The 26,937-nt window shown below is 38.1% G+C and overlaps 1 protein-coding gene across 14 annotated transcripts in view; it reads left to right on the plus strand.

The window, feature by feature from the left end:
• The window catches only part of AIG1 (androgen induced 1), a 166,011-nt gene that overhangs the window by 30,328 nt on the left and 108,746 nt on the right, over nucleotides 1–26,937 (plus strand). For 13 of the 14 annotated variants that reach the window (XR_006739990.1, XR_006739991.1, XM_036414795.2 and 10 more), the window contains exons 2-3: nucleotides 163–318; nucleotides 23,243–23,344. Coding sequence is in view for 12 of the 14 variants with exons in the window: in XM_036414795.2 (XP_036270688.1) it covers nucleotides 163–318; nucleotides 23,243–23,344 (258 nt within the window). In the remaining 2 variants the exon portion in view is untranslated. The remainder of the gene's footprint in view (nucleotides 1–162; nucleotides 319–23,242; nucleotides 23,345–26,937) is intronic. The other variant, XM_036414791.2, reaches the window with a different exon arrangement.

Here is a 26,937-nt window from a genome sequence, read left to right on the forward strand (position 1 = left end):
TCAGCTTTTTTTCTCTTTTGTTATGTGTATGGCCAGCTTTTTAAATGTGCTTCTGATCCTCTCTTATCACATGTTGTTTTGCAAACATATAGCTTATTTGCTGTTGTACAGTCTGGGTCTCTGTAGAGCTAATGGACTAACAGCAGTTATTGTCTCCTCCAGGTTATACAGGCTGTCTTTTTTGGCATCTGTGTGCTGACTGATCTTTCCAGTCTTCTGACTAGAGGAAGTGGGAACCAAGAACAAGAGAGGCAACTCAGGAAGCTCATCTCTCTTCGGGACTGGATACTAGCTGTGTTGGCCTTTCCTGTTGGGGTTGTGAGTATCATGTAGAATCCATTTAATCACAAAAGCAAATTGGGTCTTATTTCAGACTTCTAAGAAAAAAAAGGGGGGTTCATTATAGGAGTCTAAAATATTAGTTTGTTATAACTGCCATCACAAAGCACCTCAGATTGGGTGGCTTAAACAACAGAATTCATTTTCTCCTGGTTCTGGAAGCTAGAAGTCTGAGATCAAAGTGTTGGCAAGGTTGATTTTTCTGATCCCTCTCTCCTTGGCTTTTAAATGGCCTACTTCTCCATACATTTTCACATGTACTTCCCTCTGCTTATCAATGTCCTACTCTCCTCTTCTTATACAGACATATATTGGATTAAGGTTCCCCCACTGACCTTATTTAATTTTTAAAAAATTTTTTATTGTTTAAAGTATTACAAATAGTAGCACATATGTGTCCTTTTTCCCCCATTAACCTCCTCCCAGCCTCCCCCACCCCCTGGCACATGGCACATGCCCTGACCCACCCCACCCCCAGTGTCTGGCTGATCCCCAAAGCTAAGCAGGGTCAGGCCTGGTTAGTACTTGGATGGAAGACCTCTTTAATCTTAATTTCCTCTTGAAAGCCCTACTTCCAAATACAGTCTGAGGTAATGTGAATTTTTTTTGGGGGGTGGGGAACACACTTCCATAGTTTCTTAAGCTGCCCAGACTTCAAGTGTGTGGTCCTTGGGTCTGTGATCATTCTAGTATTTTTGAACATGAGAAAGATGAAATCATTATTAACTCATACCTCTTCAGTTATCCAGCTGTGCCATTAGCTAATATCTCCTAAATAAATGTTGCTTAATGTTTGGGTCTGCTCTGAACATGTTTGGGTCTGTTGGAAACATAGACCAAGTTTCTATAAAGGGCCAGGGACCCAAAAGATTCTATAGATGTTTTTTACCTGTGTATAACCAGGAGAAGAATGAAAGGACTCATAAACCTCAAGTCGTGAGTCAAGTAAATGTCTATTACCTAATTTATATTCAGGTCTTTCATTTGCCAGCTGATTTGTGGAAATAGCAGACACCCATGCAACCTGGGCAAGCACACGTACCACATCCAGGGTTCAGTGTAGTCAGAATCAGAAGGTTGTTTTTAAATCTTTCCAATGGCTCTTCTGCACATTTTTCAGATTGATACAAATAGTTGGTGGAAGCCTCTACATGCTGTTCTAAGACCCATTAGTAAGCTCCCAGACTGTCACTGACTTACTTTTTGATGTACTGAGTTATATGTTCTTGTATAAAATATCCTGTAGCCCTTGACAACAACACAAGGAGTGTGTTATAATCTGGTCACAGTCTTTCTCATTCCCTCATCCTTATCCCCTGTAAACCTAAGTAGGTGCTTAGATTGGTGCTATCAAGCAAATCTCTCAACTTCTGTTGCTTAGCAGATTTCAATATTTTATGTATTATCTAATATTTCTTTCTTTGGACTTGCCTTATAAAATTCCAAATCTTCATATCAAAATACTTGCCTGAGAGAAAATTGCCATTGGCATAAGGTTTAAAAACATATACTTCCTGCATGGAAGAATTATCTAGAAAACTTAAATCTGTATGCTTTTTTGGTTTCTTTTTATCCCTTTCTCCCTTGGTATTTCTAAAGACATGCATTGCCTCTGTAATTCTTCCTTGGCTAGAAGGAATACAATAAAAACACAATACAAAATTAAATAGAAATGCAATATTAACATGTTTTCTATTAGCAAATGCCTCTCCTTCTGTTATAGAAAGTCAAATCATGTCTCTAGGTCTTCCACTGTCATCTTGCCATTCTCCTTAAAGACTCATTACATATGCTCTTTAGACATTTTGACATTGCATTGGCCAGAAACTTTTAGCACCTGTTTGACACTGGAGATATTCTTCAGCTTTCAGTGTCCTTGAATTTGGTCATGTGAGCTTCATGTTTGGTACAAAGAATGGGGACTTTCTATTTGTTTGCTTCTTTGATTACATCTAATATTATCCTCCATGTTTCTTGTTGTCTTTGTGTCTTAAAAAAGGAAAGAGAAGCAATAATAACCTTTGATTTCCTCCTTCCTTTTTTAACCAGAATTCATAACATCACATTTTCATTACATCTGAATTCACCTTCTCTAGCTGATGAGCTTCATAGAAAAATTCACAGACTAAGTAATCAATCAGAGAGATGCAGCTTAACTCATTTCTTTAACTGTTATTTTTTTAAAAATATATTTTATTGATTTTTTACAGAGAGGAAGAGGAGGGATAGAGAGTTAGAAACATCGATGAGAGAGAACCATCGATCAGCTGCCTCTTGCACACCCCTCACTGGGGATGTGCCCGCAACCAAGGTACATGCCCTTGACCGAAATCGAATCCGGGACCCTTCAGTCCACAGGCCGACGCTTTATCCACTGAGCCAAACCGGTTTCAGCTTTTTTTTTTCTTTTTCTTTTTTTTTTTCCCCCGCTGACATTTACATTTTCATAATCTTCCCTGCTATTACTTCCCATTTTATAGTCACTAGCCTTAAGTTCCTGTTATATTTATTTATCCCCTCCCTTTCCCCCCTTCATCTCTCTCTTTCTCCCTAATATTAAGAAGAATTCTGGCCAGTAGTCTCCAGAAATCTCCTTATGTTTTCCACTGTTCCTCTTTCACTTGATTTTTTGTACCTACTTATCCAATTTTCTACCGGATTTTGACTCTAATATACACAAATTAATTTTGAGGCAAAAACTGGCCAATGGACTTCTTCCTCGATCCCATTAATTTTATTGCAAATTTGTATTTACAGAATTTGGCTTTTTATATACTTTTAACCTGTTAAATAACAAAAATTTAACCTAGTGATGTTAAGGCTCAGATTGGTTTTATTCAGTGATTCATGAATTGGACAGCATCCCAACTAGCAAATAAAAGAAACCCACAGAGCTATGGACAAGGAAGGGTTTTTTAAAGGCGGAAGGGGGGTGGACAAGGGAAATTATTAGGAAAGAATGTGTTTTTTCAGGCAAGATTGCTCTCCAAAGGGGAACAGAAGCGACTATGGGCTGGGTTATCTCACTAATGCTGACCTATCCATGCCATGTTAACCTGGTTAAAAGTCATGTTCCTGGCAAGCTGAAACCGAAGCTAGCATAAGTACTGAATCTTGGTTTGCTGACATGGGGCCTAGCACAAATAATGCCATTTTGCATCTGTTGTCTTTTTTTTTTTTTTTTTTTTTTTTTAACATACTCAAAATATTTTCTTCATCAAAACATATAATGTTATAATTTTTTTGCCTTCATTTCCTGAAGACTATTTTCCAGCTCTCTTTTGCTTATCTTTGCTGTGATTTTAGTCTGCTGTCCCTTCTGTCTTTCCCCCCAGGGCCCTCACCTGCTCAGTGGGTCCTGGAAGCCCACTGTAGTTTTATTCTTATTGCTTTATCTCCCCCCTCCCCCCGACTTGTTGAAATGTCGCCCCTTCCCAGAGCAATGCCATGAGGGATCACTTGAAGAGGTGTCATCTTCACCCCTCCTGTGGCTCCTGGCCTGGATGAGGTGCCAACCTGAAGGGTTTCTTACCTGAGAACAACGGGGATAGCACTAATGCCGAGGACCTTCAGGACATGCAGTTATTTGTGTAGGAACCTATAGCGAAAGAATGTTTATCACATGAGAAATTATAAATGATTAACTTTAACACTGGCAATTAGACACATTTTACCACATTGGGTTGACACCGTCAAAATCCTAAAGGGCAAAACACCCAAACATTGTCCCCAAAAGCCTTGGGCAATGAGCTTCCTATGGAGGAAGGTGCAGAGAACCCGCTTGTGGTCCCTCCAGGCCGCTGGGCTCTGACTGCAGGTGCCTGCCAGCCTCTCCGTGTGCCTTCCCTGCCACTTTCTGCTGGCGTCCCCTGCCCAATGCCTTTTGTTTTTCAGCCAGAAGTTGCGGGGAAAGCAATGTTATTTTTGCTTCCTGGTGCTGTGCAAAAGGGCAGCTGGCTTAAGTAGCGGGCATAGTGGCAGCTGAATTTAGCACCTCTGCTCACATTTTCCTGAAGAGACCTCTCAACCCAAGCTCCCCCTGGCACTTCCATTATCTGACTCTCCCCTCAGCTGCAACTATGGCAGCAAGAAAGACACGGGTAGGTTATCTAGGATTTGTATTTTCTACATTAATGCTTCCTTCGATAACGAGGTTAATTGACAGTTGACAGTAATTGCTTTATGCGGGCACAAAGCACTCGATATGATTGTGTGACCCATGGACCTAATGCAGCTACTGCCTGGCCCCTCTCTAGCTCAAGGACGTATAAAAATAATGAAACGTTCCAATCAAAGATGATTGGAGGAAAGTTTGTTTCAGCATGACCTTGAGGAAATCAGGCAGGGTGGCTTAGTGAAGGTTGCCTGTGTCATCCTGCTCTGAGTAGATTCCCATAAATGCGAAGCCCGCCTGGTTAGTAACGCTAATGGCCGGAAACCACCACCGCTCCCAAAGCCTCGCCACTCACTTCGCAGGCATAACCCCTGGGAGGCTCTTCTTACCACGTGCAGTTTATTTCTGAACCCTGTCACCCTTTTAAAGGAGCATTACAAACAATTCTATGACATTATGCGGTCTGGAAGCACTGAAGCTTATTAGGAGCAATCAAACTAAGAATGTCTTTTGTCTCCTGTGAGTTTGTTGACTTTTCTGCTGGCAGATACTCTTCTAGTTAAGAGAATAGGCTAAGGTTTCAACACCCACCCACTTCCCCCCCAAAAAAAGAAAACTGATGAAGAAAGAGAGGAAGAGCAGGGGGGAAGAAGTATGATGAATATAAAATTGCCTCTCTTAAAAACCCTACAGGTGTCTCCAATTGCTATCCAAAGAAGCCCTTCCGATGACAAAGAACAGTTGTATGTTTTCCATTAATTCTAATCTACGAATCCCATTCAGTTGCAGCTGCTCAGTTTGCGTAATACATGTAATCCAATCTCATCACCTCCCCAGTACACCTTTGTCCCTAGTGCTACTTGGTTGCTCTAGACCAGATGCTGGCCACTGCTAAACTAACCTTGACCCTCTCCTGGTGAAGATGGGAGGATGTCCCTCCCTTAATAAAGAGGAAGAGGGTCAAGGATGGTCCTGGAAGTTTGGATATGTCCTAACCTGGTAGAGCAACTAATGCATAAGGAACAAACCAGCATGTACCAGGATGAACTTTTTAGGAAGCTGATCTTCCTAAACCATTTCTGGTGTTATAATTACATTCTTCTAAAGAATATTTTATATGTACCGATCTATTCTACAATCCTTTAAAACTTATTTTTATTCTTGTGATGGAAACTATATGTATGGTAAGTTTCCTTAAAAAACATGAAAAACGGAATTTGAAACCTCAAATGAAAACTCAAAGAAAATGTATCTAGGAATTATCTTTTTAAAAATATTTCTTGAAAATATTTATTGACACTAGTTAACTCTAAGCCATCCTTAAAACAAATTTTGTGATGCATATACATTTAAATTTTTATACCCTTACAATTTTTTAATTCAATTTTTTTAAATTTATTGTCTAAAGTTTTACATATGTCTCCCTTTTCCCTGATTGACCTCCCCCAACCCACCCCAGCCATTCCCACCTCAGGCAAGCCCCCACTGACCCAGTGTCTGTGTCCATTGGTTATGCTAATATGCATGCATACAAGTCCTTTGGTTGCTTTCTAACATTTCCCCTCCTCCCTCCCCCACCTCCCACCCCGCCATTTGTCTCTGGATCTATTCTTGTTTATCAAGTTATTTTGATCATTATATTCCACATATGAGTGAGATCATGTGATATTTATCTTTCTCAGACTGGCTTATTTCGCTTAGCATAATGCTTTCCAGATCCATCCATGCTGTTGTAAATGGTAAAAGTTCCTTCTTTTTTACAGTAGGTTAGTATTCCATTGTGTAGATGTACCACCATTTTCTAATCCACTCATCTGCTGAAGGGCACTTAGGCTGTTTTCCAATCTTAGCTATTGTAAATTGTGCTGCTATTAACATAGAGGTGCATATATCCTTTCAGATTAGTATTTCTGATTTCTTGGGATATAGTCCTAGAAGTGGGATTATTGGGTCAAATGGGAGTTTCATTTTTAACTTTTTGAGGAGACTTTATATTGTCTTCCACAGTAATTGCACCAGTCTGCATTCCCACCAACAGTGCACGAGGGTTCCTTTTTCTCCAAATCCTCATCAGCACTTGTCGTTTGTTGATTTGTTGATGATAGCTATTTTGACAGATGTGAGATGGTATCTCATTGTTATTTTGATTCGCATCTCACAGATGATTAGTGACTGAGCATGTTTTCATTTGTCTCTTGGCCTTCTGTATGTCATCTTTCAAAAATTAGGTGTCTAATTAGGTCCTTTGCCCATTGGATTATCTTTTTTTTTCTTTTCTTTTCTTTTTATGTTAAGTTCTATGAGTTCTCTATAAATTTGGGAAATTAAACCTTTATCTGAAATATCATTGACAAATATGTTCTCCCATATAGTGGGCTTTCTTGTTGTTTTGTTGATGGTCTCTTTTGCTTGCAGAAGGTTTTTATTTTGATGTAGTTCCATTTGTTTATTTTCTCCATAGTCTCCATTTCCCAGGAGCTGTGTTGGTAAAGATATTGCTATGGTATATGTTTGTTATTTTGCTGACTATGGAGTCTTATAGGAGTTTTATGATTTCCCCTCTTACATTTAAGTTCTTTAGCCATTTTAAGTTTGTTTTTGTGTATGGTGTAAATTGGTGATCTAGTTCATTTTTTTGCATGCATCTTACCAAATTTCCCAGCACCATTTATTGAAGAGACTGTCTTGACTCCATTGTATGCTTTTGCCTCCTTTGTCAAATATTAATTAAGCATAGTAGCTTGGGTTGATTTCTGGGTTCTCTGTTCTGTTCCATTGATCTATATGTCTGTTCTTGTGCCAGTACTAGGCAGTTTTGAAAACTGTTGCTTGGTAATATAACTTGATATCTGGTATTGTGATCCCTCCAACTTTGTTCTTTATTCTCAGGATTGCTGTGACTATCCAGGGTCTTTTTTTTTTATTATTGCAGATGAATTTTTGGAGAGCTTGTTCTGGATATTTGAAATATGCCATTGGTATTTTAATGGGGATTGCATTGAATCTGTAGATTTCTATGGTTGGTATGGACATTTTAATGATGTTGATTCTACCAACCTATGAACATGGTATGCTCTTCCATTTGTTTATGTCTTCCTCTATCTCTTTTTTCAAGGTCCTATAGTTTTCCCAGTACACGTCTTTTACATACTTAGATAAATTTATTCCTAGGTATCTTAATTTTTTTGGTGCTTTGATAAATGGAATTTTTTTTTTCATTTCTCTTTCTGTGAGTTCATTATTGTTATATAAATAGGCCATAGTTTTCTGGGTGTTAATTTTGTATCCTGCCACATTGCCAAATTCATTTATTAGGTCTAGTAGTTTTTTGATGGAATCTTTGGGATTTTCTATGCATAGTATCATGTCATCTGCAAATAAGGACAGTTTTACTTGTTCTTTTCCAATTTGGATGCCTTTTATTTCTTCTTCTTATTTGATTGCTATGGCTAGCTCTTCCAATACTATATTGAACAAGAGTGGTCATTCCTGTCTTATTCCCATTCTTAGGGGAAATGAATTTAGTTTTTGCCCATTTAGTATGATTTTGGCTGTAGGTTTGTCATTATACCCTTACAATTTAAAATACATTATTTTTATTTCTGAATTTAAAAGAGTTTTATTTAAATGGAAAGCAAACATATTAAAAATATTAATTATTAATATTAATGTCAGTCAACATAACACCCAGGGAAGGAAATTTGGTTCTATTTGAGATTATAAATAAAAGCAAATGCCTTTCTTCCTGTTTTGCTATTGAGGGAGAAAATTTTTTAAAAATACATTGTTTACTTTATTCTGTAAACTTTGGATTTAATTAAAAAATACACTTAATAGCCTTGGCTGGTGTGGTCAGTGGTTAGAGCTCTTTCTATTCACAGAAGAGTCATGGGTTCAATTCCCTGTAAGAGCACTTACCTGGAAAGGCAACCAACTGATGTGACTCTCTCACATCAATCTCTCTCTCTCTGTCTCTTTCTCCCCCTAACTCTACCTCCTTTCCACTCTCTCTAAGGATCAATGGAAAATATATCCTTCGGTGAGGATTAACAAATAACAACAACAAAATACACTTAATATCCACTGATCCTCTTTTTATTATATTTCCACACAGGTGTGTCTAATAAAATTCTTTTTTCATTTTCTTTAAGCCTTCACTGATGTTTTCAGTTTCTTCACATGTCCTTTTTCCTTTCTATTCACCTTTGGCATTAAAAATACAATACCTGCTAGGTTGAATTTTATGGCAAACCCAGTTCATTTAGAGTTGAGCCAACAATATGCTTCCCTCTGCACTGAAATGAGTTCGAAAGTTGCCTAAGAGGAAGGTTTACAGATGAGGATTCATTCAAGATCTAGAAGCAAAATGAGCCTCTTTCTCTCCAACCAGGAGAAATGCTCAGAAGACTCTCATTACCTAATCTGGGTGAATGGTCTTACAATTACTATTTGGCAGTCTTTCAAAAGACCAATGACATAATGTGATTAGACAGATGTACCTGATAGGGAACCAGCTTGCTTCTCAGTCATCTTATATATTTTTCTCTCCTAAGTGAAAACCAAAGATTTCCTGCCTAGGTGACCTGCTTGGTTTGTACATGATATCTCAGAGTAGTCAGCTTTCCCAGTGCTTGCAAGACAAATTTCTTCAGCACAAAACATAATCTCCCTTCAATAATATTTTATTATAGGTGCCCATTATTAATCACACTGCAGTGAATACCTCACATTTATATCCAGAACAGTCGAAGGAGAGAAGTCTATTAGATAGCAAGTACTGCATGCTAGGAGCCAAAATAGTAGTGACTAAGATTGATCTTGTCCTTCTGGAGTCTCACAGTCTAGAGAAGGTGACTTTCTAAGCTATGTCAACAAGTAAATTAAAAGAAGACCTGATGACCGTAATAGTAGATGTTAAGGTATAGAGGAGCCCACAAGAGGAAGGGATTCATTTTATTGAGTGGGAGGTCCTGGAAGACATCCCAGAAATGATGATATTTGAGCTCTGTTTTGAAGCATGAATAAAAACTTATTGGAGATATAAGTTAATGGTGCTTTTGCCTATAAATAACAGTCTCCCCAGATAGCCACCTGGCTCACTCTTTCATGTCTCTGCTCAAATGATTAGCCCTCAGAAAAACCTCCATGAGCAACCTATCTAAGTTATCTTTTATGATTCTCTATCCCCTTGCCTTGCTTTATACTCTCCATAATGACTGTCATTCCCTGGCACATTACATGCCAAATTTTTGTTTCTGTAGTGTATGTCTCCTCTGACGTGGTACATTGCCTGTGAGGCCAGGGAGGTTGTATATTTGATATGCTGGTGCAGCCCAAGCATCAGGAGCAATGTTTAAATAATTCAGTATTTGCTGAGTGAATATCCAATCAACCGTGACTCAAGCAATAAAGATATGTAATATCTCACAAAATAAGAACCCTGTAAGAAGGTAGTTTCAGAGTGATATTGCTTAGTATTATCACTTAAGACTTAGTCATTTTCCACTTTTCTATCTCCAGAGTGTTGGCTTTTTGTCCTTAGACTTGCCATCTACAGTCTCAGGAGGTTTGATAAACACCAAATTTCGCATCCTTCACAACCATGTTAAAGGCAGGAAGAAGAAATTCTTAGATTGCTCTCCCCGAGTGCTTGTCCCTTCATCAAGCAAATGAATCTTTCCTAGAATCCCCGCCAGCAGACTCTCCCATGGGTCTCCTGGTGAGGACTGTTACTTGGCTAAAATAAGCACAGGGGACGCTGGGGAAGCAAGTGGAAATAGAGGGGATGAGGTTACCAAAGGGGCTTAAACGAGTTATGATTCATCCTTATGAGTTGGCACATCGGTCCCCAGACATAACCAGGGGTTTTAAGAAATTTGTTTCAAGTAACAAATTTTGAGAATAACAATGAAATATAAAGTAAGTAAAAACTAATAAGATTTTAAGTAACATTGTTTATCTATGTTAATATGAAAAAATAGATATAGTAACACTATGAGACTAATCGTAGATATGTTCTTCTACCCTAGCCATAAAAGACATATTTTTCCACTTACTCTCCACCATTACCATTTTTGTGCATTTCATCAGTATTATCATGAATAAGTATCTAATTCTGACATTTAAAGAAGTTCTTCTCTAAGAAAGTCAGATATGTTACAAAATTGACCAAATGGTTTATGTCCAAGTTTATGAACATATGAAATTTGTCAGAGGTGGCCTTGCTTTAGACCACCAACTCAGATATGCAGACAACCAGGTTCAATGAGTAAATCTTCCTTTCATAGTACCTTGGAAATTGTAGAGAATTATCTTGCCCTTTTGTGTATCATTTTACAGGGTTCCCACTCTCTCTGGGCAAAAGGCCACAAAAGTATCTCAGAAGATGAAGATAGCTTCTTTCCATATTTATATCCATAAGTGAAATACTATGAAATATGTGATCAAGAAAAAGTAGACTTGACCTTCAGTGACATAAATAATGTGAGGGCTATTATAAAAATAGACATGTGATTCCTGTTCTCAAAAATATGACCCCCCAAATTAGGATCTTTTGTATGCTTTTGTTTTTGGGACCAGGAACAACATGCATTATTAGTTGTGGGTTAAAAAAATAGAAAAGAAAAAAGAAATACTATTCACTTTTTCCTTCTCTGCCTATATATCTCCCTCCTTATCTCTCTCTGTCTCTCTACATATCTATCTCTGTCTATCTTCCCCACCTCCTCCTTCTATTCCATTGTAAAAAAATTAAAAAAGAAAGGAAACAATGATTTGGTGTGTATGTGTCCTGAAATTATTACAGTTCCTGTGGGTGTTTTGAGGTAACTCTTACCTGTTTAGCTGGATCAAAGTGTCCTGTGTTATATCAGCCGATATCAAAAGGAACATTTTCCCCGAGAAGGAGCTAGTGGACTCTCCACCTACACAACATTTATCAACTGCTAGCTGTGCTTGAGCAATTGCCATGCTGACGAATTGTTTATCACAAAGATCCAGTCCTGGATAGGACTTTCATTCATCATGCCTTTTCATATTGGAGAAGAGTTGAGGCATAATTCTGACTTTGGAAGATAAGTCCAGAGACGAGACACCCGTGGGAAGGTGAAGGACAAGGAGAGGAGACGGGAGGCAGTAAGGAGAGGAGCACGTGCAGCAACACTTCATAAGCACTCCTGCCAGCCCAGCGCAACTTTCCAAGAAGTTTCCCTTCAAAATGTCCCTTTAGCCCAGCTGGCATGGCTCAGTGGTTGAGCATTGACATATGAACCAGGAGGCCATGGTTCAATTCCTCTCCATAGCAATTGAGAGACAGTGAGGTGGCCATTTGTGGGTGTCCCAGTGTCCTGAGACAGTATTCTATTGTCATAGCCTAATTGAGACACCAGAAATCCAGACCCTCCATTTTTTTCAGCCTATTTCGAGGTAATTTTATTTCAGTAAATGAAGTCATGCTAAGTAAAGTTGAACTCAGAAAGATAGTTCTAGCAATTTATGACAAAAAGATCGTCAGGAAGGCTGCAATCTGCATAAGCTCTCCTTAGAGGCAAACAACTTTGAGGAAGAGAAAGAGTAGCCAAGAGATTTCTGGCCAAAACCAGTTTGGCTCAGTGGATAGAGCGTTGGCCTGTGGACTGAAAGGCCCCAGGTTCGATTCTGGTCAAGGGCATGTTCCTTGGTTGCAGGCACAGCCCCAGTGGGGGGTGTGCAGGAGGCAGCTGGTCAATGTTTCTCTCTCATCAATGTTTCTAACTCTCTATCCCTCTCTCTTCCTCTCTGTAAAAAAATCAATAAAATATATATATTTTTAAAAGATTTCTGGCTGAACTAGAAATCAAGGCAGTAATTGGATGATATTTGTGTTATGTCATCAAATTACTATAGTCTGATGCATCCTTTTGCATCCTAGGGATTGACTTGCTGAATAAACCAGAATGCTGCCTTGGATGTCCAGGGCACCCTGTTCTCTGCACAAAGCTGAGGGCACATTCTGCTCTTCTATACCCGTAAACCACTGCCCACTGTGACCATCACTTTTCTCCTGTTGACATGTCCTACTTACAGGCTGTGATTTATTCGATCAGGCTTCTATTTCCACTATTACAGTAGTACTCTGGTCAGGCTGTTCCAATTCTACATCCAAGGCACCAAATGTAGGAAATCATTGACACAGCCACCTAGCACTGGAAGCTTCTACAAAAGATGCTCTACTTACTTAAATTTTATTAGACTCGATTAAATAAGGCTTTTCTTAATTTTATTCTCAGGTTGCAACTTTAAATTCAAATTGCAATTAGCTGGGTGTCTCTCCTATGTGCTTATAGCTGCCCTGTGGATACTCATTTTAATATAATCCTAATAACTAGACCATAGTCCCCTTTTATTAAAGAGAGACAGACAGAGAGACAGAGAGAGGAGGGGGGGGGGGCAGCAAGAGTTTGATTATTCAATGATTTTATGATGATCCAAATAGTTTTCTGAAAAGGAAACTTCTACCAATGCTAAATGATTGGCAGTGGTTCTTCTAATGGTAAATATAGTCTTGCATGAGGGCTATGGATATGCTTAATTCTTTTATTTGTTGTCACTTGAGAATTGAAGAAGCCTTGCTTAATTATTTTGGAGTGGAATTCAATTTAAATGGACCTAACCTTGACCTGTAAAAGTATGGTTAGTGATGAGAATGCTAAGATGACCACCTTATGGGATGATCTCACCTGTGTGAGGCTGAAAGGAACACGGTGTAGTCAAAGGCATGAGCTGTGGAGGCTGACAGACCTGGGTTCCACTTTTGGATCTTATCACTTCCTAATGAATCTACCACTTCATTTTATAAGTTCTCAAAATTTTGGTTTCCTAACATAAAGAGAGGACTCAACCAAAACTGACGTATCTGAGTTGTGTTGAAGGGCGGTGAAAGACAGAGTATTTAGAACAGTATCTGGCACATGACAAGCAGCCAAAGAATGTGAGCTTCCTTTAGTTTGCCCTAAAAATGCCCTCACGTCACAGAGAAGAGCGTGTTAGATGACAGCATCGATTGGTGAGGCGTGATGCTGGCCCACTGCAAACACTCACTCTAAAGGTTAGAGGAGGCAGCTTTCTGACATTCCATGGGTACACGTGGTCACGCCATCCCGAGTCCCAGAAGGACTTCTTATATTTTCAGATTCCCAAATGTATAGGATTTTTATTCATTCTATCACTGATTTCAAACTTGATTGCATTTTGTTCAGAGTCTATGATCAGTCAGATACCGATACTCTGCAATTTCTTTGGAACTTGCCTTTCTTTTTGGCCTACGCGGTGGCCAGTTTTCATATGCACAGTGTGTGCTTTAAAAGAACACACATTTCAGACCACTGCACCTGAAAGCACATAACAGGCCACAAGTGCACCTGGTGGTTCAGATGATTATCTTATGGTCATGAATAATCAGGGTAATTTTTTCCCTCTCACTACAGAACTCAAGTTCCAGAAGAATGTTTCCTCATTGTCCTTGTCTCTGCCCACGGTCACTTCTCATCCACCCTTACTCTGAAGGTGGGACCCTCTGGGACTGGCTTTATGTGCACTCTATCTCCTGTCTCCTGAATCCCACAGAGCATCATGAGGCCAGCACAGGGTCACTGTGGTGTGACGGATAGCCCTGAAGGGAAGCAGGCCCCTGTGCTTACTGACCTCCTGGGATTCTCACTCTCACTTTATTTTGATGTTTACAGACTTTTTGTCACACAGTGGTTTATTTTAAAAGATGATTTATTTTTCTTGGATATGTTCTGAAACAACAAAATCAAGGTTATATAATCCTAGAGGCCTGGTGCACAAAATCGTTCATGAGAGGGGTTGACCCTCAGCCCAGCCTGCACCCTCTCCAACTGCCTGTCTAGGCCCAATCCTTGTGGGATCAGGCCTAAACTGGCAGTCAGACATCCCTCTCACAATCCAGGACTGCTGGCTCCCAACGGCTCACCTGCCTGCCTTCCTGATTGCCCCTAACTGCTTCTGCCTGCCAGCCTGATCACCCTCTAACCACTTCCCTGCCAGCCTGATTGATGCCTAACTGCTCCCCTGCCAGCCTGTTTGCCCCTAACTGCCCTCCCCTATAGACCTTGTCCCCCCCTCCCCCACAATTGCTCTCCCCTGCAGGCCTGGGTCCCCCCAGCTGCCCTTCCCTGCAGAACTGGTCACCCCCAACTTCCTTCCTCCACCAGCCTGGTCACCTCCAACTGCCCTCCCCTGCTGGCCTGATCACCCACAACTGTCCTCCCTTGCAGGCCTGATCCCTCCCAAATGCCCTCCTCTACTGGCCATCTTGTGTCCTCATGGGGGTAGTATCTTTGACCAAATGAGGGCAGCCATCTTGTGTATTGAAGTGATGGTCAATCTGCATATTACTCTTTTATTAGGTAGGATGGTATTATCTGGATCTAAGAAGAGGATGTGTGTGTGTGTGTGTGTGTGTGTGTGTGTGTGTAGTCCTGTCAATTCCTCTCTGTTGCCAGAATCCACATGGTCTCAGAGTTGTTTTCTGAAAATATACAAATATATTCTTGACCAAAAGTTAATAAAGGAATATTTTCTATAAATTTGACTTGGGATCCTTTTTCATTTTTTGCCCAAATGATTTTCCTCTGGCTTGTTTTGACACCATAGTTGTTTTTCTAGAATGATTAACCAAATATTTTATTCACCACATGTTCATTGAATTCCTGCTATGTGCAGGCCATTCTACAGCACCAAGAAATAGTCTTTGGTGTTTAATTTTTCATTCATTCAATTATTTGTTCTTTCAGAAATATGTGCATGCAAAATATATTTATAGACATTAAAAGCCTTGGCTCTGGGGTCCCACTGTTTGGCTTTAGATTCTGGTTGGTCATATGTCTCCTTTTTCCCTGATTGACCTCCTCCCACTCCACCCCAGCCATTCCCACCCCAGGCAAACCTCCACCAACCCAGTGCCTGTGTCCATTGGTTATGCTAATATGCATGCATACAAGTCCTTTGGTTGCTCTCTAAACCCACCTCCCTGCTGCCATTTGTCTCTGGATCTATTCTTGTTCATCAAATTATTTTGATTATTATATTCCATATATGAATGAGATCATGTGATATTTATCTTTCCCCGACAGGCTAATTTTGCTTAGCATAATGCTCTCCAGTTCCATCCATGCTCATTTATCTTTCCTTGACTCATTGTTATCATATCTCTTTTGTGTGGTGACAGGTGAGCTCAAGGCTGAGCATTCATGCTGGTTACTATAGATCCTTTCTTGCTTGCCTTAATTTATCCATATCCTGCTTCTTGAAGGGATGATATGCTGACCCATTTTCACATTTAACATTATCACTTATGATACCTGAAGCCAAGCAGGGCTCAGAACTTTTCCCCAGTGCTCTCATGCATCTTAGACCACCTGTTCCCTGCAAGGGTCATTTCCTGTCTCTTATAGTGTGTCACCTATAATGATCTCTATGTTCTTCTTGCTCAACCAGGGAGCCCTTATATCTTGTTTCTTATATCAGAGTCTTCTTCTGCCCTGGTTCAATTTTCCAATACTTGGCAGACTTTTTAAAAGAGTGATGTTTAGGTCAACAGGAAGAAAACTGAAGATGTGAAAAAGTACTTGTTCCTAAGGAAGATGTGGGGTCTGACACAGATGAGAAGCAGCACTGTACCTTTATTCATTTTTTTCAGCACCTTTTTTTTTTTTTAATCATAAACATGTTCTATGCCTGGCAGTGGGAAAATAGCAATGAGGAAGACAAATAAATTATTATTCTCTGAGACTTTACTTTCTCATAAAAGAGCCAGGCAATGAACAATTGGACAACAATAAGAGAAGAGCCTATTTTTAAAAATCAGGGTCTATGATAGAAAATAATGGAGTAAAAGAGTCACTAGCAGGGTTTCCATGAAGACCTGAAGGAACAGAGAATCCAGCCATGTGAAAATGGGGAACAGCATTCCTAGTGTAAAGAACAGAAAATGCTATGGTCCTGAGGCAAGAAAGAGCTTAATGAGTTTTAAGAACCATCAAATTGCCAATTGGAGCTTATGGGTGTGCAAGAGTAAATATGGAAGAAGTTTAGGTTGGAAAGGCAAGCACCAAATCACATGGGCACTTATAGGAGTTGGGTTTTTATTCCCACACTATTTATTCAACCAGGAGAGTAATTAATGACTTAAATGTATATAAATATGGCTAAATGATAAATTCTGCTAAAAAGATTATAGTTGTAAAAAGCATAACTTCAACATATGCTTTAGAAACTCTCTAAATGGAGATACTGGTTTTAACATAGTTTGAGCAGAATGCACAGCATAAAGTGTATAATGTTACAGCCTCATAATTGCAAGTAGAGGAGTTCCGTGTCACACTTCTGGAAATGAACACTAGAAATAAGTTGTACTCTGGAACAAAAGATAGTACAATACTAGTATCAGAAGTCCCTAAGCTCAACTATTCATTCTGCATTTGAGGGTATGGCTGAGGGAAGTTAGCCAGGAGAAGACCCCTTTCTGAGTCAGGATCTCCAAGATTTTTGAAAGCGAGTGAATAGGAGCTGTAATAAAATGAGACAGTCACCCTGTGTGGGGCCACCTGAAACAGCCAGCTAGCATCCAGAACACAGCTTATTCTCATGCTATGTGTGTTTGGAAAGAGAAATCACAACTGGGAACTTGTCTAAATATTACTGCTCAGCAACAGTATGATCATGGAAAGAGTTGATGGGAAAGAAAATATAAATAGGAAATTTGGAAGCAAAGTAGAGCCCACTTGTAATCAGTCTTTGGTAAAGTCTTGAGTACTAGTAAATTTGTTTTAAAGGGGAAAGTAATTCCATAGGATCACTTCATGTTGAAGCTATAGACATTAAAGATATATTTCTCCCTATCTTTTTTCTCCTTCCTTCCGTCCTTCAACAGTGGGTGTTTGAGATTATGTTAAATGGCCTTTACAGACCAATCTACAGATAAGTGCCGTATTTTTCGGACCATAAGACGCTCCAGACCATAAGACGCACCAGTTTTTAGAGAAGGGAAATGAAGAAAAAAAGATTCTGAAACAAATAGTGTCCTAAAATATTTTATGTGCATTAAAACCCAACATCACAGTCATAAACACATGTAATCAACCCTGTAAAGTAAACAGCAGCATTTAGAACCATTTTAGAGCCGGGCAAGCACACAGAGACCACACAGAGCCGGGCAAGTAAAAAAACTTTTTTTTAAAAGTATATGTGTAGGCTATATTTGGACCATAAGACGCAGGGACTTTTCCCCCCCACTTCTGGGGGGAAAAAGTGCGTCTTATGGTCCGAAAAATACGGTAGCTTTTCTCTGTAGCCTCTTTTGTGGCACTGTTCTCTGCAGCATCCTTTGCATTCTAACGTTTTACTGAATTCCCAAGAATTCCTCACTGGTCAATAAAGCTTCTTCACAGAAGCAGGCTAATGTTGATCAGCTTCAGCTTCTATAATATTAGACCTCATATGAAAGACTCCTTGCAGAATGTGATAAAGGGTTAATCTAGTTTTCCTTAGGTTTCATTTTGAACAGTCTCAGGGGTTCAAATGAGGCCTCACTGACTTGCTGTGACACAGGTATTTTTGTCTGGGACACTTGAAGGACTGGAAAGTGACAGTGCTCCTTTCACTCTCAGTTCAAGTACAGTATTCTGGTCTTGGCAGCTGAGAAGCAGCAGGTGTGTGCTAAGGAATAGCTGGCCATTGGCCCTGGCTAGAGAAGGAGCTTCTTCACAACAGTGCCCAGTGGTCGGCAAACTCATTAGTTAACAGAGCCAAATATCAACAGTACAACTATTGAAATTTCTTTTGAGAGCCAAATTTTTTAATCTTAAACTTCTTCTAATGCCACTTCTTCAAAATACACGAGCCCAGGCCATGGTATTTTGTGAAAGAACCACACTCAAGGGGCCAAAGAGCCACATGTGGCTCTCGAGCTGCAGTTTGCCCGCCACAGGGCTTAGCCTGTCCAAAAGCACATATTTTTGTTTTCTATCTGTGCCCTGGTAGTAAAGCTCAAACTTATTTTGGGTTTGCTGATTACCATACTTCCAAGAAGATATCAGTGCAAAGATATCTGTACTGTGTTTATATCTCAAGAATTATTTGAAGGTAGATTAGGCAGCTGTGCCTCTTGACCTTATAGTGTTACACTAAGAAAGGTGACTAACACTTCCTTGAAAGTCTCTTCTCTTTTAATAACCCATTTAATTCCTTCAACATATGTTAGAGGTTATGGAATTGACTAGATTGCACTATTAAGTATTGATCCCACAATGCTTTGCATGTGGTAGGCACACTGAAAGATCACTCATGGTGAACAGAAAGTGACTCTCATTTGCAGTAAACGGTTAACAACCAGTTCTCCAAAGAAAAAATACCTGCTCTGCAGTATTTGTTGATTTCCATAGTGCAATATTAAGAACAACTTTATAAATTCAAACACTTAGATGAAATGGAGACATTCCACAAAGTGAAACTCAAGAAAAAAGAAAAAAAACCTAGAAATTCTATATCTATTAAAGAACTTGAATTCACATTTAAATCCCACAAGAAAACCTACAAATCCAGATATCTCCACTAGAAAAGCATATCAAATAGATAATGAAGAAATCGTGCACAAAATTCTTTAGAAAATAGAGAACACTTCCCAAATTATCTTTTGAGGCCAGCATTGTCCTGTTACCAAAATTAGAAAAAGACAGCATGAGAAAAGAAAACTAACTCTAGATCAATAAAGATGGAAAACAAATCTTAACAAAATATCAGCAAGTTGAATCCAGTTATATCTAAAAATTATAATACATAATTACTAAGAATTAAAAGTTGGCTTAACATTAAAAATCAATCATTGTAATTTATCATATTAACAGAATAAAGGAGAAAAACTACATTATTACTTTAAAATACACAGCAAAGATATCTGAAAACAAACCAGCACTCATTAATTACAGACATAAATTAACAATAGAAGAGATATTCCTCAACTTGATAAAAGGCATGTAAGAAAAACCTGCAGCTAAGGTGAAATTTAAATTTAAATGTTGAAAATGACAAGTGCTGGAGAGGATACAGGAAAAAGAACCCTAGTTCACTGCTGGTGGGAATGAAGACTGGTGCAGCCACTGTGGAGAACAGTATTGAACGTCCTCAAAAAACTAAAAATGGAATTCCCATTTGATCTACTGATCCCACTTCTAGGAATATATCCCAAGAAACTAGAAACACCAATCAGAAAGGATATATGCACACCTATGTTCATAGCAGCACAATTCACCATAGCTAAGATTTAGAAACAGCCCAAGTGCCCATCAGCAGATGAGTGAATTAAAAAACAGTGGTACATCTACACAATAGAATACTATGCTGCAGTAAAAAAGGAGTTCTTTCCATTTGCAACAGCATGGAAATGGAGAGCATTATGCTAAGCGAAATAAGCCAGAGAAAGATAAATATCACATGATCTTACTCATTTATGGGATATAATCATCAATATAAACTGATGAATAAAAACAGATCCAGAGACAGAGAAACATCAGTCAGACCGTCAAACCTAAGAGGGAAGGTAGGGGAGGGTGGGAGTAAAGGGGAGAGATCAACCAAAAGACTTGTATGCATGCATATAAGCCTAACCAGTGGACACAGACAGCAAGAGGATGAGGGAATGGTGGGGAGGATGGGGGCAGGGGGAGGTAATGGAATAAAGACATATATGTAACACCTTAATCAATAAAGAAATTTTTTTAAAAGAAAAAAAATTAATTGTTGAAAGACTTACCTAACACTTTCCCTAAGATAAGGAAGGAGGCAAGCATGCTCATTCTTAATCACATCTAATGAACATTTTGCTGAAGGTCATAGGTTGTGCAATAAGAAAAGAAAAGAAAAGATAATAAAAGGCATATAACTTATAAAGGAAGAAGAAAAACTGTCTATATTTGCAGATCACACACATATAAAAATCTAAAACACTTTAAAAAATTCTCAAACTACTAAGTGAATTGAACAAATGTCAACATACAAAAATTGTTTATATTCCTATATACTGGCAACAAAGAATATAAAAGAAATTTAATACTATCTAAAATAGCATAAAAAATCAAATGCTTAGTCATAGATTTAACAAAATATGTGCAAGATCTATATATACTGAAGACTACAAACATTGAGAAATTAAAGATCTAAATAAATGGAGATATAAATTATGTTCATGGGCTAAAGACTTAATATTGTTAAGATGTCATTTCTTCACAAGCTGAATATATTGATTCAATGGTGATAATCAGAACTCTAGCAGGATATTTTTATATAAATTACTTCGCTGAGATTCTAAAATTTAGTAGGAAATGCAAAGGACTTAAAATAGCCAAAGCAATTTTGGAAAGAACAGAGAAAGAATCCTAAAATGACCCCAAGATTCCACTCCCCCTCCTATTCCTGCTGAGAGGCCAGTATAAATCCTTCTCCTTGAGTGTGGGAGGGTCCTGTGAATATGATGGGATTTCACTTTCATGATTAGGTTTCATTATATTGCAAAGATAAGAGGTTTTCCACCTGTAGCTCCATCTAGGACTGAAATGGCTTCATGCCTGTGTGGATCCCAATGTAAAACTTTTGTTCTCCCCCTCCAGAAACAAATGCCTCTTAACCATCTCTCAGGTCAGAGGATACATTTCACAATCAACTCCTGCGGTCAGACCTAGGACAGAGGCCACACAGGCTCCGAGGCATACTGGTGTCTCTGGGAATTCCAGGGTCATGGTTTCCTGAAGAGGAGAGGTGCAGGTTCTAGCTAGACAAGCCACTCAGTCATGGGATCGCCTCACTCCATGGTAAGAAAGGAGGCTCAAGGTGGCTAGAGCAGGGCCTTCCAAAGCAGAACATTTCAAACTCTGATATGCATATAAAAGACCGCGGGCTCTTACTGAAATGCAGGATCAAAACACATCAGGATGGGAAGTGGTATTCTGCACATCTAACAAGCTCTCAGGTGCTGCTGATCCATGGACCCCACTTTGTTAGCAAGGCTGTAGCTTGTAGGTCTGCAGGCAGGTGGCACTGATAGCTACCATATTTGAAGTCTGTAGTGGAATGAATAAATTAAAATTGTGGATAATTCAAAAATTATGTATTATACTTGTAACAACCCTAATGATAAGAACAGATTTTTTTTTCTTTTGTCATCTTGTACACTTATCAACTGAGTGAAAATAGTTCACCCAAAAGCAGGTAAATAACTGGGACCCCACTCATATTAAAATTATGTGTATAATCTGCTGGGACCGGTTTGGCTCAGTGGATAGAGCATTGGCCTGAGGACAGAAAGGTCCCGGGTTCGATTTCGGTCAAGGGCATGTACCTTGGTTGTGGGCACATCTCCAGTAGGGGGTGGCAGGAGGCAGCCGATCGATGATGATTCTCTCTCATCGATATTTCTAACTCTCTATTCCTCTCTCTTCCTCTCTGTGAAAAATCAATAAAATATATATTTAAAAAATTACATAAAATTATGTGTATAATCTACATTTATATTATAATTATCATTCAGTATGTTTTATGAAAGAATGAATGTTCATAATATCCTAGGTTTTAAGGGTGGTTATTTTTCAGGCAAGCTAATCCATGTAGTAATTGAAATACTTGGAATAGAAATTTGGAACCCATCTGATTACTAGCCTTGAGCTATAATCACCAGGGGTTTTATAAAACTTGGCATTAAAATATTTATTACTTTTATTAATAAAATGTGGGGACATGGATGACATAAGAAATGAGATGTAAATTGTTTCTGTTGAATATTCATGCTGCATTTTATCATTCTCTAGTATTTATTGGTTGAGACATAACTCTACAGAAACTTTAATCAATCCTCCCTCTGACATCAAAAACTACATTTATTGACTATGTACAAAGCATCCACTTTTTCTTTTAAATTCTGTGCTGAAAGTTAAGACCTTGGGCCTTTCTTTTCTCTATTGTATCTGAACTTATTCTCCCATCATTAGTTTGAAGAGAAAATGATAATAAGTTGAATACTCTACTCTCTTTTGATGATTATGTTGCTGATGGGTCAAAACCCACCTCTAGGACCCAGATGAACTTACAAGAGAATTAGGAATCTTCCTTTGCCCTCCATACGATCTACTTCTCAGAGCTGCCAAAGCCCCTGTTTAGGGCACATAAATTAATACATTTGCTTGCAATGTGACTTTGGGACATTTTATAGCAGCGATTCTAAAGTAGTTAGTGGTGAAATAGAAACTTGAGAATGCGAAGATTAATTTAAACCACATGATGAGTTCAAGGAAAAGGGACATCCACTACAGATTCTTGAATGTGTGCTAACTCTGTAGAGTGGCGAATGGGATTCAAAACCACCAGTGAACTTTTAAACCCTCTTGAGAGGAATCAAACCAACCCAATTAGCCCTGGGAGGGAGCTATTGCAGACAACAGACAAACCATTTCTCTCCCTTTTAGAGAGATTCCTCTGCCTGAAAAAAAAAAAAAAAGAAAAAGAAGAAAAAAAAAACAAAAACACACACAATTGAGAGATCAGGGAAAGAGGAAGGCCTCCAGCCATTACCACTAATGGTGTGAAGTTAGAACTGTCTTTCTGGTCATTAGCTGGTTTACTGATTTGTCTTTCATTATAGATTACAAATAATGTTGGGTTCTTTAAACAATAGTTAATTAACGAATTGTATGTTGTGGATAATTAGTGAATTTGAAATAAAGGATTTCTTTTCCCTTCTAGTTTGTTGTAGTGGTGTTCTGGATCATTTATGCCTATGACAGAGAGATGATTTACCCGAAGTTGCTTGATAATTTTATCCCAGGGTGGCTGAACCACGGAATGGTGAGTCAACTAAAACAAATGATAACTTTATTTTTTTTTAAATCTATTAAGTGCTATACTCTGGTTTCTCTTCAGATCGTATAAATCTTTCACCTTTTACTATTAAGTGCTAATTTAGGCTTTCCATAGACTCTCTAAATAGCTTTGAAATGTTGTAAGATTATGATGCAATTATGACTACAGAAGAATACTGAGTTTAAATAAAATAATGTCTTCCCATGAAATTGAGTCACTACTAAAACTATGCAGTACATGAATCCACAGTTTATAAGAGGCACTGTTGGTGTTGGATAATACAACTAGCTTAATCTGGGATGAATTCGCACCATTGAAAGGCTCGTCCACTCTTGGAGCCTGAGAATCAATTCCCACCTGCACAACTACTGACACTCTGCTCCTCCTCCACTCACATCAGTGGGATTGTTCTGGAAGTAACTGCATATTGTGCTGGAGAATTTCTCCTGGAGGAGCAACAGGGCTATTCTGTTTTCTGGGAGATGGCATTGGAGGTGTCCTTAGAAGTGACTGCCTTGTCAGGTCTGCCCATCCCAGGGTATTTGCCTGCAGCTGCTGGGTTTTTTCCTTCTCCTTGGTCTAATTCTTTCTGATGCTTTAGCCATTGTGTTACCTTCCCAAGTTTCAAATCAAATACTTTGGATGGTTTACACATTACTTTACAAGATTTGAAGAGATACTGTCTGCAAAGAAACATTCCCTTTCTGCTTTGGAATTAAGCACAATTTTGGTAGTAACTAAGAAGCCTGCATTTTTTTTGTTTGTTTTGTTGGGGTTTTTTTGTTTGTTTTTGTTACTGCAATTTTTAGACTATCTCTGGGTGCTTCTGGAGAAAAGGGCAACCCATCACAGAAATTATAGGGGAGCGAAGAGCTAGTGTCAAGTCCAAAATAATAGTTTGCTCCCTGCCCCAATTTTGATGTGGTTTAAGAAAAGTGGTGTGTACTAACAAATAAATATTATGCTGAATGGCTTTGATCAATCCTTTTGTAAGCCTCTTTGTCAAAAGTGGCACATCTCAGAAAACTATTTCAATAGAAGTTTATTTGAACCCAACAGAGCACACTGATGAAAGATTAATGTGGCACCTTTAGTCTAATTCCCAAGAAATCAGCTAGGTCTTACTGCTTCACTTTAGCCATCTAAGGGGCCTGACTTGCTTACTCCGCCCCTCTTTACCTAACTTTCTACTTTTCTCGATTGTGAAAGCTCTTTCATGACTCCATGTCTTTGCAATCCTCTGTCCCATATGCTCTTCCCATTTTCTGCTGGGAAACTGCTCACCCTGCTAGCTTAGATAACATCTCTAAGAAGTCTTGCCTCAGTCTCCTAAATCAAGTTAGCTCTTCTGTCATTGGTGCTTGCACAGCACCTTCATATCTCTACTTCACACTTCTGATCCCCCCACAAAAATGCTATACTCCCAAGACAAAACAGCAGCCTTTAAATCCCAAGCACTCTGCCCAACTCCTGGCTTACTGTAGGATCAATACATATTTGTTAGATTGATGAATGAATTCAGTATTGCCAGTTTCTATAATTCTGTGCCATTTGATACTACTAGCTATTATTTTTGAGAATTTACTGTGTGCCAAGCATTCTATAGTGGTTATATCACTTAATTTTCACACGGGTACTATGAATGAGGAAGTATTATCCTTTTACAGATGAAGACACTTAAGCTCAGAAAGTTTCTGATACTGGAAGGGCATTAGCTGAGAACTATTGGTGTATCATGCGCTTAGAATATAGTCCTTGACTATTTGGGTCCCTCAATTGAACCATATTACCTTTGGGCCATAGAATGAATCACCTCCTTTGCAGATCTTGGCACTATTTAATGTTTCTAAAGAATGGTTTATTGAGCAGGTAGGCAGCCATTAGAACTTCAATTTGAGTCTCTTCATTTTCCCTTGATTCACTTGGATGGGTTAAAATTCTTACTCATGAAGGCAAACACTGCATGAAAATGCAAGGAGAATTTCAGTGCCACAAATATTTAGGAAAAGGATAAGATAAATTTATTAGCATATCAAATCCTCAGATAATATGAGCTCAATAGACTCTTTTACAATGAATTTTGTGTCTTAGTAGAGAAAAATTGCCCTTTCTTTGACTTTTTTTCATGTTTCAATTCATGGTTGTAGAGATACAGACAACCAAGTTGCATATGGTAGCTGAGGAATATTTTGTAGTATTAAATAATTTACATTACTCTAAATTTGTATATATGAAAATTTAAATACAATATGGCTAAAACATGCTATTTTAAATTGACAATTAAAATACGAATATTAAATACTAGAATCATGAATAATTACATTTTTATAAAATGTGTAATAAGATTTATGAAATTTCAAAAAATTAAGTAAACATTTTTAGCTTTTTAAATTTTTATTTTAAAATGTAATAAGTAATTATAGTTTGTACTTGCTTTTAATTTTAATAGACATTTTGAATATTTAATTTAAAAATAATTCAATTAAAAATTTACATTTATTTTTAATTTCATATTTTGATGAAAACATTTAAATTGTGCACACTTTGATTATAATTGCATTTCAAGTTTAATTAATGTTAGATTTAGCTTAGAGTAATACTATCAGTAGGGCTCAAATTTTGTAAAAATTTCCTTTATAACAACAAATTTCATGAATTTATTGAAATGAAGACAAGAAAATAAAATTTTAAAATATTTATACTTATATTACAATAAGTATTTTATATTCATATTTGTCATTTATTTTGATTTGCCTTTATTTTGTTACTCATCTAATCACATATTTCCTATTTTGTTGTATGAAAGGTAGGATTATAAAACATATTTTTTTTAACAATTTACTAGCTTAATTTGTAACTTCTAGATATTTCTGCAAATGGTTTATGGCCCACAAGGCCTATTTGCTGTTGCCTGTTTATATTTTTGTAACTACAGGAATTCCTAGAGAGAATGCAGCCTATACTTATTATGTGTAGGTCACATTCATTGTTTGCAGAGGCTCAACATAATTTCCAGGGATCTGAAGCCCTGAACCATAGAACTCAGATGCAGTTTATAAGCCCATCATGTCACCATTTCAGAAGACATTATTAAGTCAGTCTGAAATTTACAGCATTTAAACTTCCCAGCACAAGCTTAGCCAGAAATGAACATAAGGGGAAACTCACAGAATCTGAAATTCACAGGGGTTTCATTTTGATATGCACTAAAGTTGCCAGAAGTTAGACATGATTATAACGAAAGGCAAGTATTCTATCATTTCCTTCGGCTCTCTGCCTATTTTTTCTCAGCGAGTAATCCTAGATTTGCAGAAGAGAAGAGGAAATGGGTAAATAGGTGAGTTAGAAAACTATTACACCATTGGTGTGTAACCACTAAATTATCTCCAGATTCCATGAAAATAACACCAAAAAGAATTTCAATTTATTACAATTAAAATATAAATATGACAAATTTAAATGGAGTCAGTTCAGTGTCCAAAATAAAATTTTTAAAAAAATCTATCCTGGAAGCATTAATTATCTTTGTATTCCCAGCAATTCAAAAAACAAACAAACATGATGTCCATAAAGTGTTA

This window comes from Pipistrellus kuhlii, unplaced genomic scaffold (assembly GCF_014108245.1).
Source record: "Pipistrellus kuhlii isolate mPipKuh1 unplaced genomic scaffold, mPipKuh1.p scaffold_m20_p_5, whole genome shotgun sequence".
Taxonomy (NCBI): domain Eukaryota; kingdom Metazoa; phylum Chordata; class Mammalia; order Chiroptera; family Vespertilionidae; genus Pipistrellus; species Pipistrellus kuhlii.